The sequence below is a fragment of the Leiobunum rupestre genome, chromosome 4, assembly GCF_980474605.1.
Source record: "Leiobunum rupestre chromosome 4, qqLeiRupe1.1.hap1, whole genome shotgun sequence".
Lineage (NCBI taxonomy): Eukaryota > Metazoa > Arthropoda > Arachnida > Opiliones > Sclerosomatidae > Leiobunum > Leiobunum rupestre.
Window position 1 is genome coordinate 32,922,525 of NC_143387.1, and position 17,698 is coordinate 32,940,222.

General features: G+C 38.1%; 1 protein-coding gene and 1 long non-coding RNA gene across 17 annotated transcripts; both read right to left on the reverse strand.

Annotated features, from left to right (window-relative positions):
• Window positions 1-561: 561 nt before the first annotated feature.
• LOC149947474 (uncharacterized) lies at window positions 562-11,838 on the reverse strand. Of its 14 annotated transcripts, none has more exons than XM_090171853.1 (9): window positions 5,904-6,727; window positions 5,566-5,831; window positions 5,321-5,480; window positions 5,099-5,220; window positions 4,852-5,035; window positions 4,584-4,787; window positions 4,014-4,085; window positions 1,534-3,307; window positions 1,140-1,434 (listed from the first exon to the last, which is right to left on the reverse strand). In XM_090171853.1, the coding sequence occupies exons 3-7, from the start codon at window positions 5,370-5,372 to the stop codon at window positions 4,081-4,083; spliced, it is 567 nt and encodes a 188-aa protein (XP_090027979.1). In that variant the 5' UTR covers window positions 5,373-5,480; window positions 5,566-5,831; window positions 5,904-6,727; the 3' UTR covers window positions 1,140-1,434; window positions 1,534-3,307; window positions 4,014-4,080. The 14 variants fall into 14 exon arrangements, with proteins under 14 accessions (XP_090027978.1, XP_090027979.1, XP_090027973.1 ...); XM_090171847.1 differs by having other exon boundaries at window positions 4,144-4,787; XM_090171848.1 differs by having other exon boundaries at window positions 1,534-2,347; window positions 2,435-3,307; window positions 4,014-4,787.
• A 3-nt stretch (window positions 11,839-11,841) lies between these two features.
• On the reverse strand, window positions 11,842-16,331 carry LOC149947475 (uncharacterized). Of its 3 annotated transcripts, XR_016480327.1 has the most exons (7): window positions 16,265-16,331; window positions 16,134-16,200; window positions 15,984-16,074; window positions 15,817-15,886; window positions 15,726-15,757; window positions 11,946-12,102; window positions 11,842-11,866 (listed from the first exon to the last, which is right to left on the reverse strand). It is a non-coding gene; the product is annotated as an uncharacterized LOC149947475 (long non-coding RNA). The 3 variants fall into 3 exon arrangements; XR_016480326.1 differs by having other exon boundaries at window positions 11,852-12,102; XR_016480329.1 differs by lacking the exons at window positions 11,842-11,866; window positions 11,946-12,102 and adding an exon at window positions 15,130-15,558 and having other exon boundaries at window positions 15,621-15,757.
• Window positions 16,332-17,698: the final 1,367 nt, after the last annotated feature.

Here is a 17,698-nt window from a genome sequence, read left to right on the forward strand (position 1 = left end):
CACCAGTTGATATCAGATGCAACCAGAATCAAGAAGAAAACTAGTTCTCTAATTGATCATATTTATACTAACATACACTCAAGAATAAAGAAATTAATTAACGTTCCATTGGGGATTTCAGAACACAACCTAAATGTATGTACTTCTAAAAGGAATATCCCGAAAATTGGGAAAAAGCTTGTGAAAGTCTGAGATTACAGGAAAGCAGTGGCAGTCTTTTGTTAAAGACATGCAAGTCAATCTTAACCAGACATCAAAGACGCTGACAACAGAGTCATTACACTTAACTCCATAATAAAAAATACCTTGAATATACATGCACCTTTTGTGAGTAGAAAAATAAATGCATCTAACCCACCATGGCTAAGTAGAGAAGTCCAACATTTAATGCACTTACGAGATGTCTATCGCAGGAAAAGTAGAATTCCAGGTCAAAGATAATTTGAGGCTCAATTCAAAGCCTATAGGAATCAAGTGACGGAGAAAATCCGAAGAGATAAGTGAAAATACTTTCAAAATAATATCCATGTTGGAAATAATGGAACAAGTGATGTCTGGAAAACTCTAAAGCCTTTTTTAAAGGCTAAAAAGACAAATTAGAGATGCACCGATATATTGGCCTATTTTTCTAATATCGGAATCTGTGAATATTGGCCGATACCGGTATTAGAAAAATATATTTAGAAAATTCTCTATTAACTAATGATCATATTTTATTGGATTAGCCGCACCACTTCAGAAGCTAGATCATACCTTTTTTTAGACAGCTTTGAGATAGAAAATATGTATCACGTAAAATCAGAAGTAAATGAACCGAAGTTATCAGACTGCTATACTCCCCATGTTGGAGGTGTTTTCCTTATGAAGTTACATTTTGACCTCGAATTTAAAGTTTTGCACGCTCCTACGCCAAAAAAAAAAAGGTTTTTGTTTTATGAAACCATTTTTTATACATAGAAATAGCTATACCCACAATTCTCAAGTGCAATTTATCGCTTTAAAAGACGGAGATGGAAATTAGCTTTTTTTGACTCGATTTTCTCATCATTTTCATAAGGAAAACGCCTTCCGATTCTTGGTGATATTTTGATAACTTTGGTTCATTTACTTCTGGTAAAATTAAAAGAAACATTCGGATAAAATGGTATGAAAGTGTATTGAACTGTCGTTTACAAAGATTTTATCACATACACTAAAGTTATGATGGATAACTTTGTTAATATTGGACAATATATCGTCCGATAGTACCACCGATATAGCTGATATATCAGCTATACCCTTATCAGTGTACCCCTAGTATAATTACAATAGAATCACGAGGAAATATCTTAACCACTCCCAAAGAAATTGCCAAGGAATTCAGCAAATTCTTTGCAATGACAGAAACAAAAATAGAATCAGAAGAGTTCCAGCACAGTATAAACCAAGGCGAATCTAGAAAAATATTTGACTTTCAACCTGTTACCTAGTATTCTGAAAATTTCCTACTGAATCAAACAAGCATGGGAATATTTATACAAGTTTCGGTGTTACCTTGCCTTTCCAAGTTTTTGGAACCAAGGGTGAAATTGTTTGGATCACGGATGGCTCCAAGACTCACTCAGGGGTGGGTGCTGGAATTTATTGTCAGACTAAGAAGTTTGGCTTCTCTGAGAGCCTTGGCGTTGTTAGACTGAGATTTCGGCCATCTGCTTCTGTGTTGACTTCTGTCTTAAGAAGAAGTATCGGGGCAAAACAGTCAGGCTGCCCTTAAGGCTCTTAATCAGTTTAGTAATACTTCTAAGCTCATTCTTAGCTGTCTGGATCTCCTTTCAGAACTGGGCACCCATAATAGGGTTCATCTATATAGGGTGCCTGGTCATAAGGGGCATCATGGCAATGAGATAGCCTTCTAAGAAAAGAGCATTTGAGTTGCTCTCGCTCCCTAAGAGTAGTATCAGGGTGGTTTTACGTTACTGCCAGCTTAATAGACATCTGCATCTGATTGATATCAGTGAGAGTCCTATGTGCAGGGCATGCCTTGCAGAGGAGGAAACTTCGTCTCATTGATTCTTATGCGGCTCAAAGGTTTGAGCATCTTGGTATGCATAGGCTGGAAACGAGCGATCTTTCCCGCCGAAGCAAATCGTGCGCTTAGTTTCAGAGACTCTGCTTTCCCATCTTTAAAAGGCTGGGCCTGCACAATGGTCGAAGTGCTAGATTGGGTCTAACCCAACTCTTACTTACTACCTTGTCTCTAATCCAATAGAGCATTTCTTGTTTGCAGCTTGTACAAACACATTTTTTTCCAGACAAATAACCACCTATATAGACTGCAGTCAGGCTTCAAACCAGGCTATTCTACCTTCTGGAAACCAAAATAAGTCGACTTACAAGGGCTGCGTTCATCAACAAAAAGCTCAGCGCTGATCTCAACGGTCAGCGGTTTTTTTACTTCCGGTTTTGACGTCACGTTGATCATCGGAGACTCAGCAGAAACATCGGCTGAGCAAGATGGTTTTGCCGTTGCTCATCGGTGTCATGACGTCATTTGACAAAGTTAAAGGAGGGGCAGCAGACGATATTTTGTTCGTTAAGTCAGCGAACCATAAAATTGTACAACAACTTTTAGATTTTTGTGATTAAAAGAACTCAACGATAACTCAACGGTTTTTCTCTGTTGATAGTTGTTGAACGCAGCCAAGGAGACGACCCAAGGTGTAACCCACCGATTTTGTTTAACGTAACTTCAAAATTCCCAAAGGGAAAAGTTCCGCTGGGCTTTCGTTTTGCCATGGCAACCGAAAAGGTTTTTGACAACACCAAATCCAAATTTCTCTATTTGATTTAACATGGGAAAATCACATATTTCACAAAAAAAATTCAAAAAATATGTAAATTGGGAAAATTTTTGTATTTTTGGGTAAGAGAGACTATTTTTGGGTGTACCAATTCACCCCAGAGGTGGGCAAACATTGTGAGCGTTCATTTTTGAAAATCCTCTCAAAACGAGTGAGCACTTCAAATACGAAGGTCGGTTGCTCTTCTTAAGCGAGAAAGAGAAATTGAGCCAGCTCAGGGTGATCGCCGATTAGTTCGCTCAGTCAGTGATTTTTCACGGCGCAGTGAGCGAGATTGGCCGATTGAGGCGCTGGCCTGCTCAATTTTAAGCACCGCTTCCCCTAGCGGCGAGATAATTCGTTCACTAGAAAGCGCTGACGGCGGGCTGAGTGAGATCGCGCCGAGAGAAGCACTAGTTTTTTAACATTGGAATTTCTCATCCCACTGAACGACGGGGTAGACTGTTTCCCGGAATTCGCTCAAAGTGCTGTGAGAAAAAAGTTTTATTTCTTATAAATTATTTCATAAAAAAGTACATTGAATAAAAAAAATCGTCAATTATTTGTATAATATTTTCTCACCGCGCTGTGAGCGAATTCCAGAAGAAAGACTATACCGTCGCTCAGTGGGTTGAGAAATTCCGATGTTAAAAAACTGCCGCTTCTCTCGGCACGATCTCACTCAGCCCGCCGTCAATGCTTTCTAGTGAACGAATTATCCCACCGCTGGAGGACGTGGCGCTTCAAATTGAGCAGGCTAGCGTTTCGATTTCGCTCAACGCACCGTGAACGATCAGTGACTGAGAGAATCTCACGGCTTTCGGCCTGAGCTGGTTCAGTTTAAGAGAGAGAAAATAGCATCGCCAGTATTGAGCACTAGCTTACTTGATCACTCAAATTAAAAAGGTCTGAGCGTTCATTTCAGAATTCGCTCACAATTTTCGCCCACCTCTAATTCACCCAAAAATACAAAAAGTTTCCCAATTTAAATATTTTTTGAAATATTAATTTTTTGAAATTTCTTTGTTTTTTTCCCATGGTAAATCACATAGAGAAATTTGGATTTGGTGTTGTCAAAAACGTTTTCGGTTGCCATGGCAAAACAAAAGCCCAACGTAACTTTTCACTTTGGGAATTTTTAAGTTACGTTAAGGTCTACTAATTCACCAAGTTTAAGCAAAATGGGTGATTTACCCCTCGGATCGTTTCCTTGTCTTCATTGTACGCCTTCAAAGGCATTTGTTGAGCTTGAGAAAACATTTTATCCTGTGAAAGAAAATTAATTAAATTATTAGATATTTAAAAAATTATAAGAATAATTTACTTCATTCAATCTTTCCAATGCATGCAAAGTTGAATTCCATCTAGTAACGCAAACCACTTTTAAATCTATACTAGGCATGTGTAAGTCCGGATTTTTGGTTTTCGAGTCAAGTTAGAGTTTAAAAATTTTTAATTTAGAGTTTCGAGTCGAGTTTCAATTTTATTGCTAGTTTTCGAGTAATTAGGCTTAACTTAAAAGGAGGTTTAGAGTACTCAATGATTTAGGTTTAGGTTTCGAGTGCTCGAAAATTTAGTCTTACTTTGAAGTACTCGATTCTCTACACTATCAAAATTCTTTCATTGAGACTTATTTACTCAAAGTAAACAAAATAAAATAATTTTTCGATAACACTGGTTCCAAAATTTCCTCGTGAAAAGAATACTCGAAACTCGAACGAGTACTCGACCAAAATCGAGTGCTCGCACATGCCTAATCTTTACCTGTTTTAGCAACCAATTGGCCCGTATAATAGTTTTTTCTGAAAAAAATTATGATTGTGGTGGAATATTCAATCAGCTTAGTATCGTTTCCATCTTGGTTCAAACCGTCCTTGACTGTTAACTGTAAAGTATGAGCTAGGCATCGTACTTGATCCCAATTCATAGCAATCATTGCCAATTCCTCTTCGGGAAGACCTAACTCACCTAGTAAGAAAAATCCAGATATTGAATGAGTTTACATTCAAATTGATCAATAAAATTCGCTTACTGTAAGAATCTTTCAATCCATCTCCATATAGTATTTCCTCATCCGAATCATCTTTAGACATTTCAAGGTCATCTGTTGGTTCATTTTTTCTTTGTTTAACTGCAGTCCAATCAAAGCCTATTTCTTCCACAATGTTAAAAGCTGAAGTAATATTAGAAGCGTTATCCGCTATGACTTTGCCAACCTGAAAAAAGAAAAAGAAAAATGGTAATTTCCATTGATAAAATTAAGTATAAATATATTTTACCTTTAGGGGATCAATATTCCATTCTTTTAGCACTTGAACAACTTTATCTCCTATATTTTCCCCGGTATGTCTTTCTCCAAAAGATTTAAATCCTAAAGTTAACGATTTCAGCTCCCAAGAGTCTAAGTTCGTAACATAAATAATAGTTAATAGTTCCAGTTCTTATTTAAAAAATGGATAATTGCATACCAGAATGAAAGTGGCATTTAACACCAATAATACCTTTTCTTGTACGTGAGGTCCAAATACCATGAAAGGTGTACGGTTCCTTCATCTAAGGTTATTGCAGGAACAACTTCATTTTCCACTGCGTTCTTGAGATCTCTAGAAATTGTTCTCCTAGACCAAGTATTAATAGCAGGATTCAATTCGTGCATGAATTCTTGAAATGCAGGGGATTAACAAAATTTTTAAAATATAAAAATAAAATAAAATAAAAAAATTTCTATTAAAATTGGTATAGTTACTTTCTGTTAAGACTAGAGGCATTCCTGATGTGGTTGGTTATATAATTCAAAACTGCTCTCCAGTATTTTTTTGGAATCCAAGCATCATTATTTGTTGAAATTTTTTATGATGGTCTTTTCACAGCCTTGTTTTCCAAACCAAGGTCTAAAAGTGTATTAGGGAAATGCTGAGTGCAAATTAAAGAACTTGGAGGGCTGTCAATGTCATTAGATACATTTGAAGGCTTTGCAGGTGTCTCGTTTGATATTTTAAATGCACGGAGTCTCTGTAATTTAATAAGAAGTAGAGGAAGTTATTTTTAAGTTGAAAATTTTAACCAGAAAAATTTAAAACTTACTTCAAGATGTCTTGTGAATTTAAAAGTTGCGTTACCGACATTTCCATATATAGTTTTATCACAATACACACATTTCAAGACTAAATTTGAATAGGTATTTGTTTTTTCGCTGAATGAATGTCCTTCATATGTGAAATATTTTTTGAAAGTTGTCTCCCAGCACTTGTAAGTTCAAAGACCAACCCATTTTTTCTTTTGATTAAACGAGTAGCCGTCTCATTCCCTTCACTTTCATATTCAAATTCCGATAAAGAAGTTACAATTTCATTTTCCAATGAATCGTACAAATTAGCGGTTTCTTCTGTGACACTATCTTTCTCTAAGTCTTCAACGTGAGTAATCAAACTTAATGGGGTACTTTAGCTAAGTAAGCTGGTACTGTTGCTTACACCTACACTAGAATCTGTAACTGGAACTAACACTTCTTTTTTTGCTTACTTTGCTTTTGATCTTAGAGTTACTTCCACGCAGATGTAACATCAAGTACTGTAAAGATTTTTACGTCCATGTTAGTTACTGAAGATTTCTTGACATGTGGGCATTTTGGTATGTTCTCTTTTCAATGCTTGATTCAAATTTCTAGGATCCAAACCGAGTCGGATGGACCCATCAGGTTTAGGAACAATTACTATGGGATGAACCCAATCCGTTGGTTCTGTGATGGGTTTAATTATATTTAACTTAACCATCTTTTCCAGTTTGTGTTTTAATGGTTGTCTAAAGGCCTGAGGAATGATCTTGGTGCCGCTATTTCCTGGATTGCATTAGCTTTCAATTTTAATTCATGATAACCTGGAAGGCATCCAACCGCTCCAAAGCAATCTTTGAATTCTTCTATTTAAGTATTTGGTGTGACAGTTGAATTGTAAAATCCCTTCAAATTACAGGTATTTAGTCTAGGTATTTCTTCCAAGATATCAAGGCCTTTGACAAGGTTTAGTCGAACTGAATCTTTCTCACCAATAATAGCAACTGTCTTGAGCGTTGTCACGTAGAATTGTAAAACCATCGACACTTTTGTAGACTTACATAAGATGTTGGCAATGCCCAACATTGGAACTTGAATCTGGTTATAAGCCATCACTTGACGTTGTGGTCGTATTAATTTAGGTGGGTTTTTCAGTTGTTGATACGTGGATGCTGGGATGACATTGACCTGTGACCCTGTGTAGATTTTCAAAGTGGTACGCAGTTATTGTAGATGCAATGGGGTCAGCCATACATCATGTGTTGTACCTTTATTGGCTCTAAGTGTTAATAGATTTTTGTAAAATGGGTCTATATCATAATGGTTGTCAGCACCGTGTTCATCATATTGTTCCTCTTGCAAGTTATACAATAGCTGATCTTCATCACTGGTATTATCATCTTGATGCATTAATTCATCCTCTTCGTACATCATATAAGCTGATTGGCAACGCTGTGAAAAATGATTACGTCCTTTGCATCTTGGACTGGTAGTACTGTAAGCTGGACAAGTGCGATAAGGATGTGTGGTACCACATCCATTACATACTGGAGTGTAGTCGTTATTCCGTTGTCCGTATCTTGAAGCTGATGCTGATCGTGTATGTTGTTGATGATGTTGATATTGTCTATTATTGTTATGTATTGGTGATGAGTCCTCCATTGGCTGCCTCTTCCAGTAGTATTTGTTTGTTGTGCTCTCCTGGATTTTTTACGTAATACATCCACTGAAATAGGTTCTTGCCTTTCAGGTATATTAGTAGCATTAGTAGTCGTATGTGGCATCATTACTGTGGAGATCACCAAGAGTAGTATGACAATGTAAATAGACTATCAATGGAAATGGATAATCATTTCGTAGTTATTAAAGGTTTTTATTATGATAGTACGACTTATAAATAAACATACAACATGGTGTCAGAAGTGGAGTGAATGTAAGGAAAAGGAAACTTCATTCAAAGGGAACTAACAGTCATTAAGCCACTTTTAAGCCTCGTGTCCCGTTAGCCTTGGCGTATCTCTCTTTCAACACAAAGTCGCCAGCAAGATGGATGAAGGCAGACAGCCTAGCGTTATTGCAGTAATGCTACCTAAAGCAATGCTAGTGACAGGAAACTTAGCAGATCATTTCGTTTCGTTTAGAGAAAGCTTTGATGATTATGCTTTAGTGACAGAGTTGGCTGCAAAACCATCTGCAGTACAAGTTGCTTACTTGCATTTGCTCATGGGAAATGAGTGTAAGAAAGTTATGAAAAGCCTAACGCTAAAGGTGGAAGGAGTAGCCACAACGGAAGGGATATTGGATGCCTTATCTAAGCATTTTAAACCAAAAGTGAATGTATTATATGAAAGGTCAGTGTGTCAGATGGAAAATGAATCAGTAGATGAGTTCTATGTACGAGTCAGGGCGTTGATCAAAGAGTGCAACTACGGGCGGTTGGCAGAAGAAATGATACGGGATAAATTGGTCATGGGCTGTCGAGATAAGGAAATTTGAAATCTGTTCCAGTTGCCAAAGCACTTACTGCGTTACGAACTTGCGAACATGCCAAGTCTCAATTATCGCAACTAGATGCTAAACATAAGGAGTATAAAGTTGAAGAGACAGATACAGTTCATGCATTAAAGAACAGAGGCCATAGGGGTAATCAACAAGGTGGCAGAGTACACAGGCAGGGCCAATTTCGAAATATACAGGGGCAAGGTAGAGTAGAGGATGTCAGACCAGAGACTCGACTTAGACCTTGCTATTACTGTGGAGGGGCACACGATCATAGTCAAAACCAAGAGCAGTGTCCAGCTTATGACAAAAAACGCAATTTTTGCAAGGCGTTCGTATCATATTAAAAGAGCGTGTCAAAAATGGAAAAGAAGTCAACCCGGGCAGTCATCTCAGCAACGACCAGGTCAGTCATCACAGCAACGATTCTTGCAGACACAGGATATTCAACATGCTGAGCTAGTGGCAGAAGAGGAAGAATTAGAAGATATAATTATAATGGAGGACATAACTGTGGTGAAGAGTTCAAGAAATAGACCTACAAAATATTTTGGGAAAGTACAATTTCAAGATGACAATTGGCGAGTAATATTCTTGGACTGTCAAATAGATATAGGGGCAGCGTGCAATATCATTCCTATTACAGATCTGACTAGGATCAAAAGAATAGATGCACCAGTGTTACCACCCAAGTCGGTGTTGAGGTTATATGATGGATCAGAAATACATCCATTAGGAGAATTCAAACTGATATTTAAGGTGGTCAGTGGAAACCAACATCCATTGCCCTCAGCGTTAGCATCTATTGATCTGGGGTTGGTCACAATTCATGTGCAAGAGAAATTCAACATACACCATTCAGAAGGTGTTAAAGACTCGAGTTGTCAGGAAATAATGCAAATGTCAGCGACTCATCGACGTCGGCATTGGACATAATAAAAGCACTTCCTCAAGCGTTCATTGGCCTAGGTGGTTTACCTGGCGAGTACAAGATAGAGATAGATCCAGCTGCAGTTTCAGTACAAGAAGAGTGTCAGTGGCTTTGCTGGAACTATTGAAGAAGCTAATTATAGCGCCAGTTACGGAGCATACTCCATTGGTTAATAGCATTGTAATAGTGCACCGAAATGGAAAGTTGAGGTTATGCTTAGATCCCAAACCTCTCGTTTTATACACATGCATGTTAAGAGAGGGCGCTGATAGTACAAGGAGAAAGAGGGATAGGGAGGGGAGCGGAAAATGGAGGAGATGGAAAAACCATGTATGTCCGAAGTCAGAACAATCTTGTCTCACTCTTTTAGAAATATGATTAAGGCTCCCCTACATTAATTAAATACAAACACAACAAATGGAGACGAAGATGGGATTGGATTAAAATAGATTCTAGAAGAGCTTTAAATAATTCAACAAGGATCCTCAAGAAAAAAAAACGAGACAAGAGGAGGTACACACCAGGAGGTGAACTAAGCCTAAGAGAGTCAACTTTAAGCTATCAATCCTCCACACAAAGGTGGCAAGCTACGCCTAACTTATTTTTTTTTCAACTCGGAATTTTACCAGATATTAGAATATGCCTTCCATTAGCAAATTAACTCCTTTCAACGCAACAGAATCTTGGTCTCAATACTCTGTACGATTAAAAGCATATTTCCACATCCATGATATAACGGATGATCTAAAGAAAGCATCTTTCCTGATGAATTGGCTCTTCTAACTAATCTTGTACTACCAGCGGAGATAGAAACTGTGCCCTATGAAACTCTCATTGCAAAATTATATGAACACTTCAACCCCACACCATCCAAATATGTGGAGATTCAAATTTTCAATCAGAATAAGGAAACCAGAAGAATTCTGAGCTTCGTTGACTAAAAAGATATTGTGAATTAATACGAACTCAAATGGGGGAGAGGCTATTGGAACAATTAATCAAAGGTATAGCCAATGATGAAATGCAGCAGAAACTCTTTTCTGAATGTGACGAAGATAAAAACATCACTTTAGACCAAGCAATAAAATCTATTCAAGCTATAGAAAGTGAAAGTAGTTAAAACTTAACTTGGTCAAACAAGAGACCAGAGTCCTAAAGTGAATGCCATATCGAACGCTCACAATAAAGGTAAAAATAAACCAAGAAACAGTTTTATAGAAAAGGCCAAACAATCTTCAGTTCAAAGTCGGAAAATTTATACCTAAGAAAAATCACTGCATTAGATGCACAAAATCTGGGCATAAAAATGCCGACTGTCATCACATCAACTCAACCTCCATAAGTCATTCATTGCACCGTCAACAATATCAAAATTCCATTTGACTTAGAAAATGGATCAGGTCATGCCATGATCACAAAACATTGGTTTAACAAGCTGAAGTACAGCTATACTGGCCTTTCTTTAGACGTAATTGGATTTAATATGGTTAGTAACATATAAAACAACAACAGCACACGTTACCTGTACTCATAGTCAAGGTGTAGTGTACATTTATCAGAAGAGAAAGTTTGCCAAATAAAAGATCTACAGGTTCCAGCACCTGCAAAGTAAATGGATTTCATATGAATTTTGAAATTGGCACAGGCTCCGGACACACCTTGATAACAAAGGACTCCTATCAGCGTATCCCCTACGAAAACTCAATAGAACCTGCAGGAGTCAACTTACGATCTTACTCAGGAAACAAGCTGGGCATACTGGGAAAATTGACAGTACGAGTGGAACATGAAGGAAGAACAACATAGCTCTCAGTCTTAATCGTTGATGGAACTGGCCTTAATTTATGTGGCCGAAAATTGATTTATTCAGACCTCAACATTCTTCCTCGGCCGAACCACGTGACTGATCAACGCTATTCAACAATGGCTGCAACAACAGAACCAGCACATCCGAGGCAACGTGACTCTTGAAACAATACTTGAGAAAAATAAAGACGTTTTTGCTCCAGGAGTGGGAAAACTAAAAGGGATTCAGGTTCGCCTACACAAAAAAGAAGATGCGATTCCAGTTTTCTGCAAGGCAAGGAGCATTCCCTATTCAAGAGCTGAAGCAGTGGAAGAGGAAATTAGACGAATGCAAAGAGAGGGAATTATCGAAGAGATACAATACTCGGAATGGGCATCACCTATTGTTCCGGTAAGGAAACCAGATGGCAGCATTGGCCTATGGGGAAATTTCAAGAGCACACTCAACAAGCAACTTAATGTGGACAAATATCCAACTCGCGGGTTGCCGCTTTTTCTCCAAATTGGATTTACGAGAGGCATATAATCAAATTGAATTGGACGAAAACTCACGTGAATATGTGGTCGTCAACACACCATGTGGGTTGCTCCGATTCACCCGCCTCACACAGGGGGTAGCCTCATCATCTGCCATTTTCCAACGTACTATGGAATCTCTTTTACGACCACTCAAGAACGTCCTGCCTTTTCAGGATGACATTCTCATAGGCGGAAAAACAACAAGAGAACAATTGCTACAGCTGGACAGAACACTGACGACTTTAAGAGACAACAATTTGAAATTAAAAAAGGAAAAATGTAAATTCTTTGAGACAAGAGTCGACTTTCTCGGACATACTCTGGACGCAGAAGGGTTGCATCCGCAGAATGTCAAGATGGAAGCAATCACCAAAGCACCAGCTCCAAAAGACTTGGAAACACTTCGATCTTTTTTTGGCCTTCTAAATTATTATGGAAAATTTGCTTGAACACCACACAAGGGTACAGGACCAAACCTATGTGGAAGAAAGTCGTTATTTTCTACTTTAAACATTTTGCAAATTCAAGGGTAAATCAGACCAGGATGGAAGCCCCACCAGCAAAAACATTTGCTCAAGTACTGGACAACAACAAGGAACTTTTCTCTCCCAGATAAGGAAAACTCAAAGGAGTAAAAGTACACCTCTACCTTAAGCCGAATGCTATTCCTAAATATTGCAATGCTAGGACAATACCTTAAGCAATGAAAGACCAAGTAGAGGAGGCAATCCAACGTATGGTAGATGTGGGTATACTGGAACCAGTATCATTCTCTGACTTTGCATCACCAATAGTACCAGTGCAAATCAGGCAAAGGCTCCATGACAGTAAATGCCAATCTGGACATTGAAATGTACCCATTACCACAACAAGAGTGCATTTTCGCAAAGCTTGCAGGAAGTAAATATTTTTCAAGACTAGACCTCAAAGACGCATACAATCAGATAAAACTAGATTACGAATCAAAAAGTTTCATTGTAATTAACACATCAAAAGGATTATTAAGATAAAAAAGATTACCCCATGGTATATTGCTCCTTCCATGGGTTGCTAAATTATTACACACACTTTTTGCCCAACAATGCCACAACACTTGCCCCATTGAACGACCTACTTCGTAAGGACAACAAATGGAACTGGTCAACGAAGAAAAATGCTTTCCAAATAGCAAAAGCTAAAATAAAATCTTCAAAACTGCTTGTGCATTATGATGTCACGAAAGAGCAAAATTTAGCCACCGATGCCTCACCAGTTGCATTGGGTGTGCCAATTTATCATGTCATAAACGGAATCGAACGACCAATAGCATAGCCTCACTACTGCAGAGCGCAACTATTCGCAATTGGAAAAAGAAGGTTTGGTACTCATCTTTGAAGTGACTAAATTTCGAGATTATACTTATGGAAATAAATTTATTTTGTATACCGATCACCAACCATTAGTCACTCTATTAGCTCATAACAAGCCGGTACCTCCTATGGTAGCTGCTAGAATTCCAAGATGGTCTCTTTTACTGTCAGCATACACGTATGAACTCAAATTCCGAAAAGGGAAATCCAACTGCAATGTAGATGCACTTAGCAGACTGCCGATATCAGGTGCAGCAGATGTAACGCCAGTGCCTATGGAATACGTGTTACTATTGACAGCTATTAATGAAGGCTCAATCACCGTGCACAAAATGATAAATTTTACGACAGCAGACGAAACACTAAAAACACTTGCTTGTTACATGCGCGAAGGATGGCTGCATAAAGTCTCTTCGGAACTCAAACCTTATCATACGAGTTCAAAATTGTCTATCAAACATTGATAATATTCTACGTGGCAACAGTCATAGTTCCACAAGTTTGCCAAACATTGATTTAGATATTGAGAACAAAGTGAAGCAATGCACGATTTGTCAACAAGCTTCAACGATGCCTCGCACTAAATATGTTCCATGGCCCATACCTGCATCACCTGGAGAGACAGTTCATGCTGATTTTGCAGGCCAGTCAAAAACATATACATTTTGATAATTGTGGATGCACATACCAAATAGATCGAATTAGAAGTAACACAAACCACATACACTGACGCTGTAATTCACTCACTTCGCCAATATATCGAACGTTTTGGTATAATGACAACGCTGGTTACAGACAATGGAATTTGTTTTACAAGGAAATCATCATCAAGATTTTACATCCCAAAATGGAATTACACATCTCCGGACAGCACCCTATCACCGAGAAAGCAACGGTCAAGCGGAAAGAACTGTCCGTACTGTCAAAACTACCCGTAAGAAATTGGTAATGGAACCACTGAAAGCATCGATTTTTTAAATCATGGGTTAAACATTTTCAAAACAGGAGATATCGACACACGTCTAACATGAGTTTTACTAAATCATCACTGAACACAAAACCATACAGGAAAATCCCCGGCTGAATTAATGCTTGGTAGGAAAATCAAAATTCGACTTGATTTATGTATTTCACAATGGTTACAGGAAACTACAAAGCCACCACATTCAGATAAACTGACAGCGATCCCGAATTCCCCCAATACAAATGATCAACCCACCTCCAAACAGCAATACCAAATATCTGACCCAGTATATGCCAGAAATTTTGGCATTGGAAATAAATGGTATGAAGGCTACATAATAAGGAAATTGGGGACAACTATGTTCGAAATAGCAAGACCACAGGGAAATATCCAACGTCATTTTAACCAAGTCAGAAGACGCAAGATGGAATCTGAATCTAATCACAAACAAGACTGTGATCAGGCCCGGACTGGCCCGGGCGGCTAACCGGCGATTGCCGGTCAGATCGGGGCCAACTCAAATTGGGGGCCAAAGAGGAAAAATTTGGCATTAATGGGAAATGGGGCCCAGACGATTGCATAGCCGGTGGGGCCAACTACTAGCCAGTCCGGTCCTGACTGTGATAAACCAAAACCTGAATTTACAAGCAACACATCACACGGTTCAATTAAACCCTTCACAAAGCCAACTGCAACTACCTGTAGTTCCACAAACGCCAATACAGCAGAGTACAATCCAGTCTCGTCTCAATTTCATGCCATTAACAGTATCTAGAGCTTACAAAAAGACCCAAACAGAACCAAAGTACATGCCGCAAGTACCTCAACCACTTTTCAACCAGTACGAATCCAACCAGCCGAACAGAAAAGAAACCATCACGTTATATACACATGCATGTTAAGAGAGGAGAAAGAGGAATAGGGAGGGGAATGGACAATAGAGGAGATGGAATGCAGAACAATCTTGTCTCACTCTTTTAGAAATACGAATACATGTTGTTTAATATGATTAGGGCTCCTCTACATTAAAAACAAACACAACACCTGTAAATAAAAGGATCTGGAAGAGTAACTTACAGATGCCAACGTTTGATACGATCTCCGATAAATTACGAGGAGCAAAGATTTTTCAATTTTGGACACGAAGGATGGTTTTCACGAAGTCAAATTACCAAAAGAAAGTCAACACTTAACCACGTTTGGTACTCCTTTTGGCAGGTATTTTTATAAGTGAGTGCCCTTCGGAATTTCTTTGACTCCAGAGGAGTTTCAACGTCGAATTTGGGGGGTGTTGTAAGGTCTTCCCGGGGTTGCAGATGATAAAGTAGTCATTGGTCGTGGCGCGACACCAGAAGAATATCACAATGCGAACTTGAAGAAACTGCTAGAGAAGGCAGAACACGCACATTTGGTTCTGAATGAACGTAAAATACGGCTGGCAGTATCAGAAGTAACTTATTTGGGCCAAATTATAAAAGCAACAGGGATCAAATCAGATCCGGCGAAAGTACAAGCCATAACAGAGATGTGTCGACCGAAGGATAAACAAGAGTTCCAGTTTCCTGGGATGCGTAAATTATTTGGCACAGATTTTGCCTGCAATGTCCACAGTTAGCGAACTGTTACGGAAATTATTAGAAAAGAAGTCAGTTTGGGAAGACGGTCAAGACAAAGCTTTTACAACGCTAAAGGAATTGTTGACTAAAGCTCCAGTCTTGGCATATTACGACGTAAACAAAGAGGTCTCAATATAGTGTGATATCCCGGAAAATGGACTGGAATTTACCCCCATAGCTTGGTAGGTTCTTTCGGTTCAAACTACAAAGTGAAAAATAATATAAACACAGTAACCATACGAGTAATAGCAAAATTCATACTTTGTAGGTCATCAATATGAGTTCAGGTTTGATGGCAACATTAGAGGAAACATGATAACAATCGGCAGCCCTGGAAAAAAAAAGATAAATTAACATTTGAGCAGCTTTGTCAAAGCTTTTACAACGCTAAAGAATTGTTGACTAAAGCTCCGGTCTTGGCATATTACGACGTAAACAAAGAGGTCTCAATATAGTGTGATATCCCGGAAAATGGACTGGGATTTCCCCCCATAGCTTGGTAGGTCCTTTTGGTTCAAGCTGCAAAGTGAAAAATAATATAAACACAGTAACCATAGGAGTAATTGCAAAAATCATACTTTGTAGGTCAATATGAGTTCAGGTTTGATGGCAACATTTGAGAACACATGATAACAATCGGCAGCCCTGGAAAAAAAAAGATAAATTAACATTTGAGCAACTTTGTCAAGCGAGCGTGCACTAGAAGTACTTTGGCAGTTTGACTTTCTAGCAAACGGGATTGCTTTCACAAGCCAGGCGCTAAATTTGAATACTACACAATCAAAATCCAAATTTGCACCACTATAATAATAATAATAATAAAAGCATGCCTGAATTACATAAGTACTCAAAATAATATTAAGGTTTGATAATGGTAGGGATGGTTTTACCCAATTTCGGAATCTATCGTTAAACTTTAATGGGGATGTTGAATGGAACACCCAACTTTAAATGGTCCTTCTAGGGGTCCAGTTTTTAATGAAAGTAACACTAAATTATAAGAATAAAATATTTTCAAGCTGTAGAATTGTATATTTATATTGAAATGATAGGGGTGTGAAAATAACAACACGGGAATAAGCATCAGAAATCTAGTCCTAGCTGCTTGGCAGCTCATTTGATACTCATTCTTTACAATATTCTAACAGTTTTAACTAGCCAAAACGTATTTTTTAATGAAAGTAGAAACATTAAATTATAAGAATAAAATATTTTCAAGCTGTAGAATTGTATATTTATATTGAAATGATAGGGGTGTGAAAATAACAACACGGGAATAAGCATCAGAAATCTAGTCCTAGCTGCTTGGCAGCTCATTTGATACTCATTCTTTACAATATTCTAACAGTTTTAACTAGCCAAAACGTATTTTTTAATGAAAGTAGAAACATTAAATTATAATAATAAAATATTTTCAAGCTGTAGAATTCTATATTTATATTGAAATGATAGGGGTGTGAAAATAACAACCATGGAATAAGCATCTGAAAACTACTACAACAGATTGGCATTATCTTCTGCAATATTCTAGTAAATTTTAAACTGCGCAATTATATTTTTATATGATAGTATGAGCATTCACGTAACATAATTTAATAATATTTGTTTGTATGGGGTACTTTAATCTATGTTATAATACATAATTACTTACCCCTTAATTCGAACATGACCGTTTGAAATTGAACGATATTTTAAAAAGTATACTTCTAATACTTTGTTCTGATTGGTTGGCTCTGCTTGTCACGTGGGGACGTGAAAATAGCCTAATGACTATTTTCACGCCCCCCGTGAGAATAGTCATTTTGCTATTTCCACGGGGGGCGTGAGAATAGCCACGGCCTTGAAAATAACCTAGTAATGAACGAGTCAACGAGCACTTAAAATTCGAAAGTCGGCTGATCTTTTTTCAGAGCACGGCCAACTTAGATCCACTGCTACTCGCACTAAAAGGCCCCCCAGCTTTATTTTCCTCCCATGTTAACGACCGTATGAGGAAAAGCCGATTTACGCGGGAAAATTCCGCTTGGCGCGCTAGGAACCGGGACAACCCTTCTAATGTTATCCTACGGGGAAAATTTTTCGAAACAGTCCCACTTTTAGGAACCTTTTCCCTTATCTTTGCAATATTGTTCAACGCTGAGAT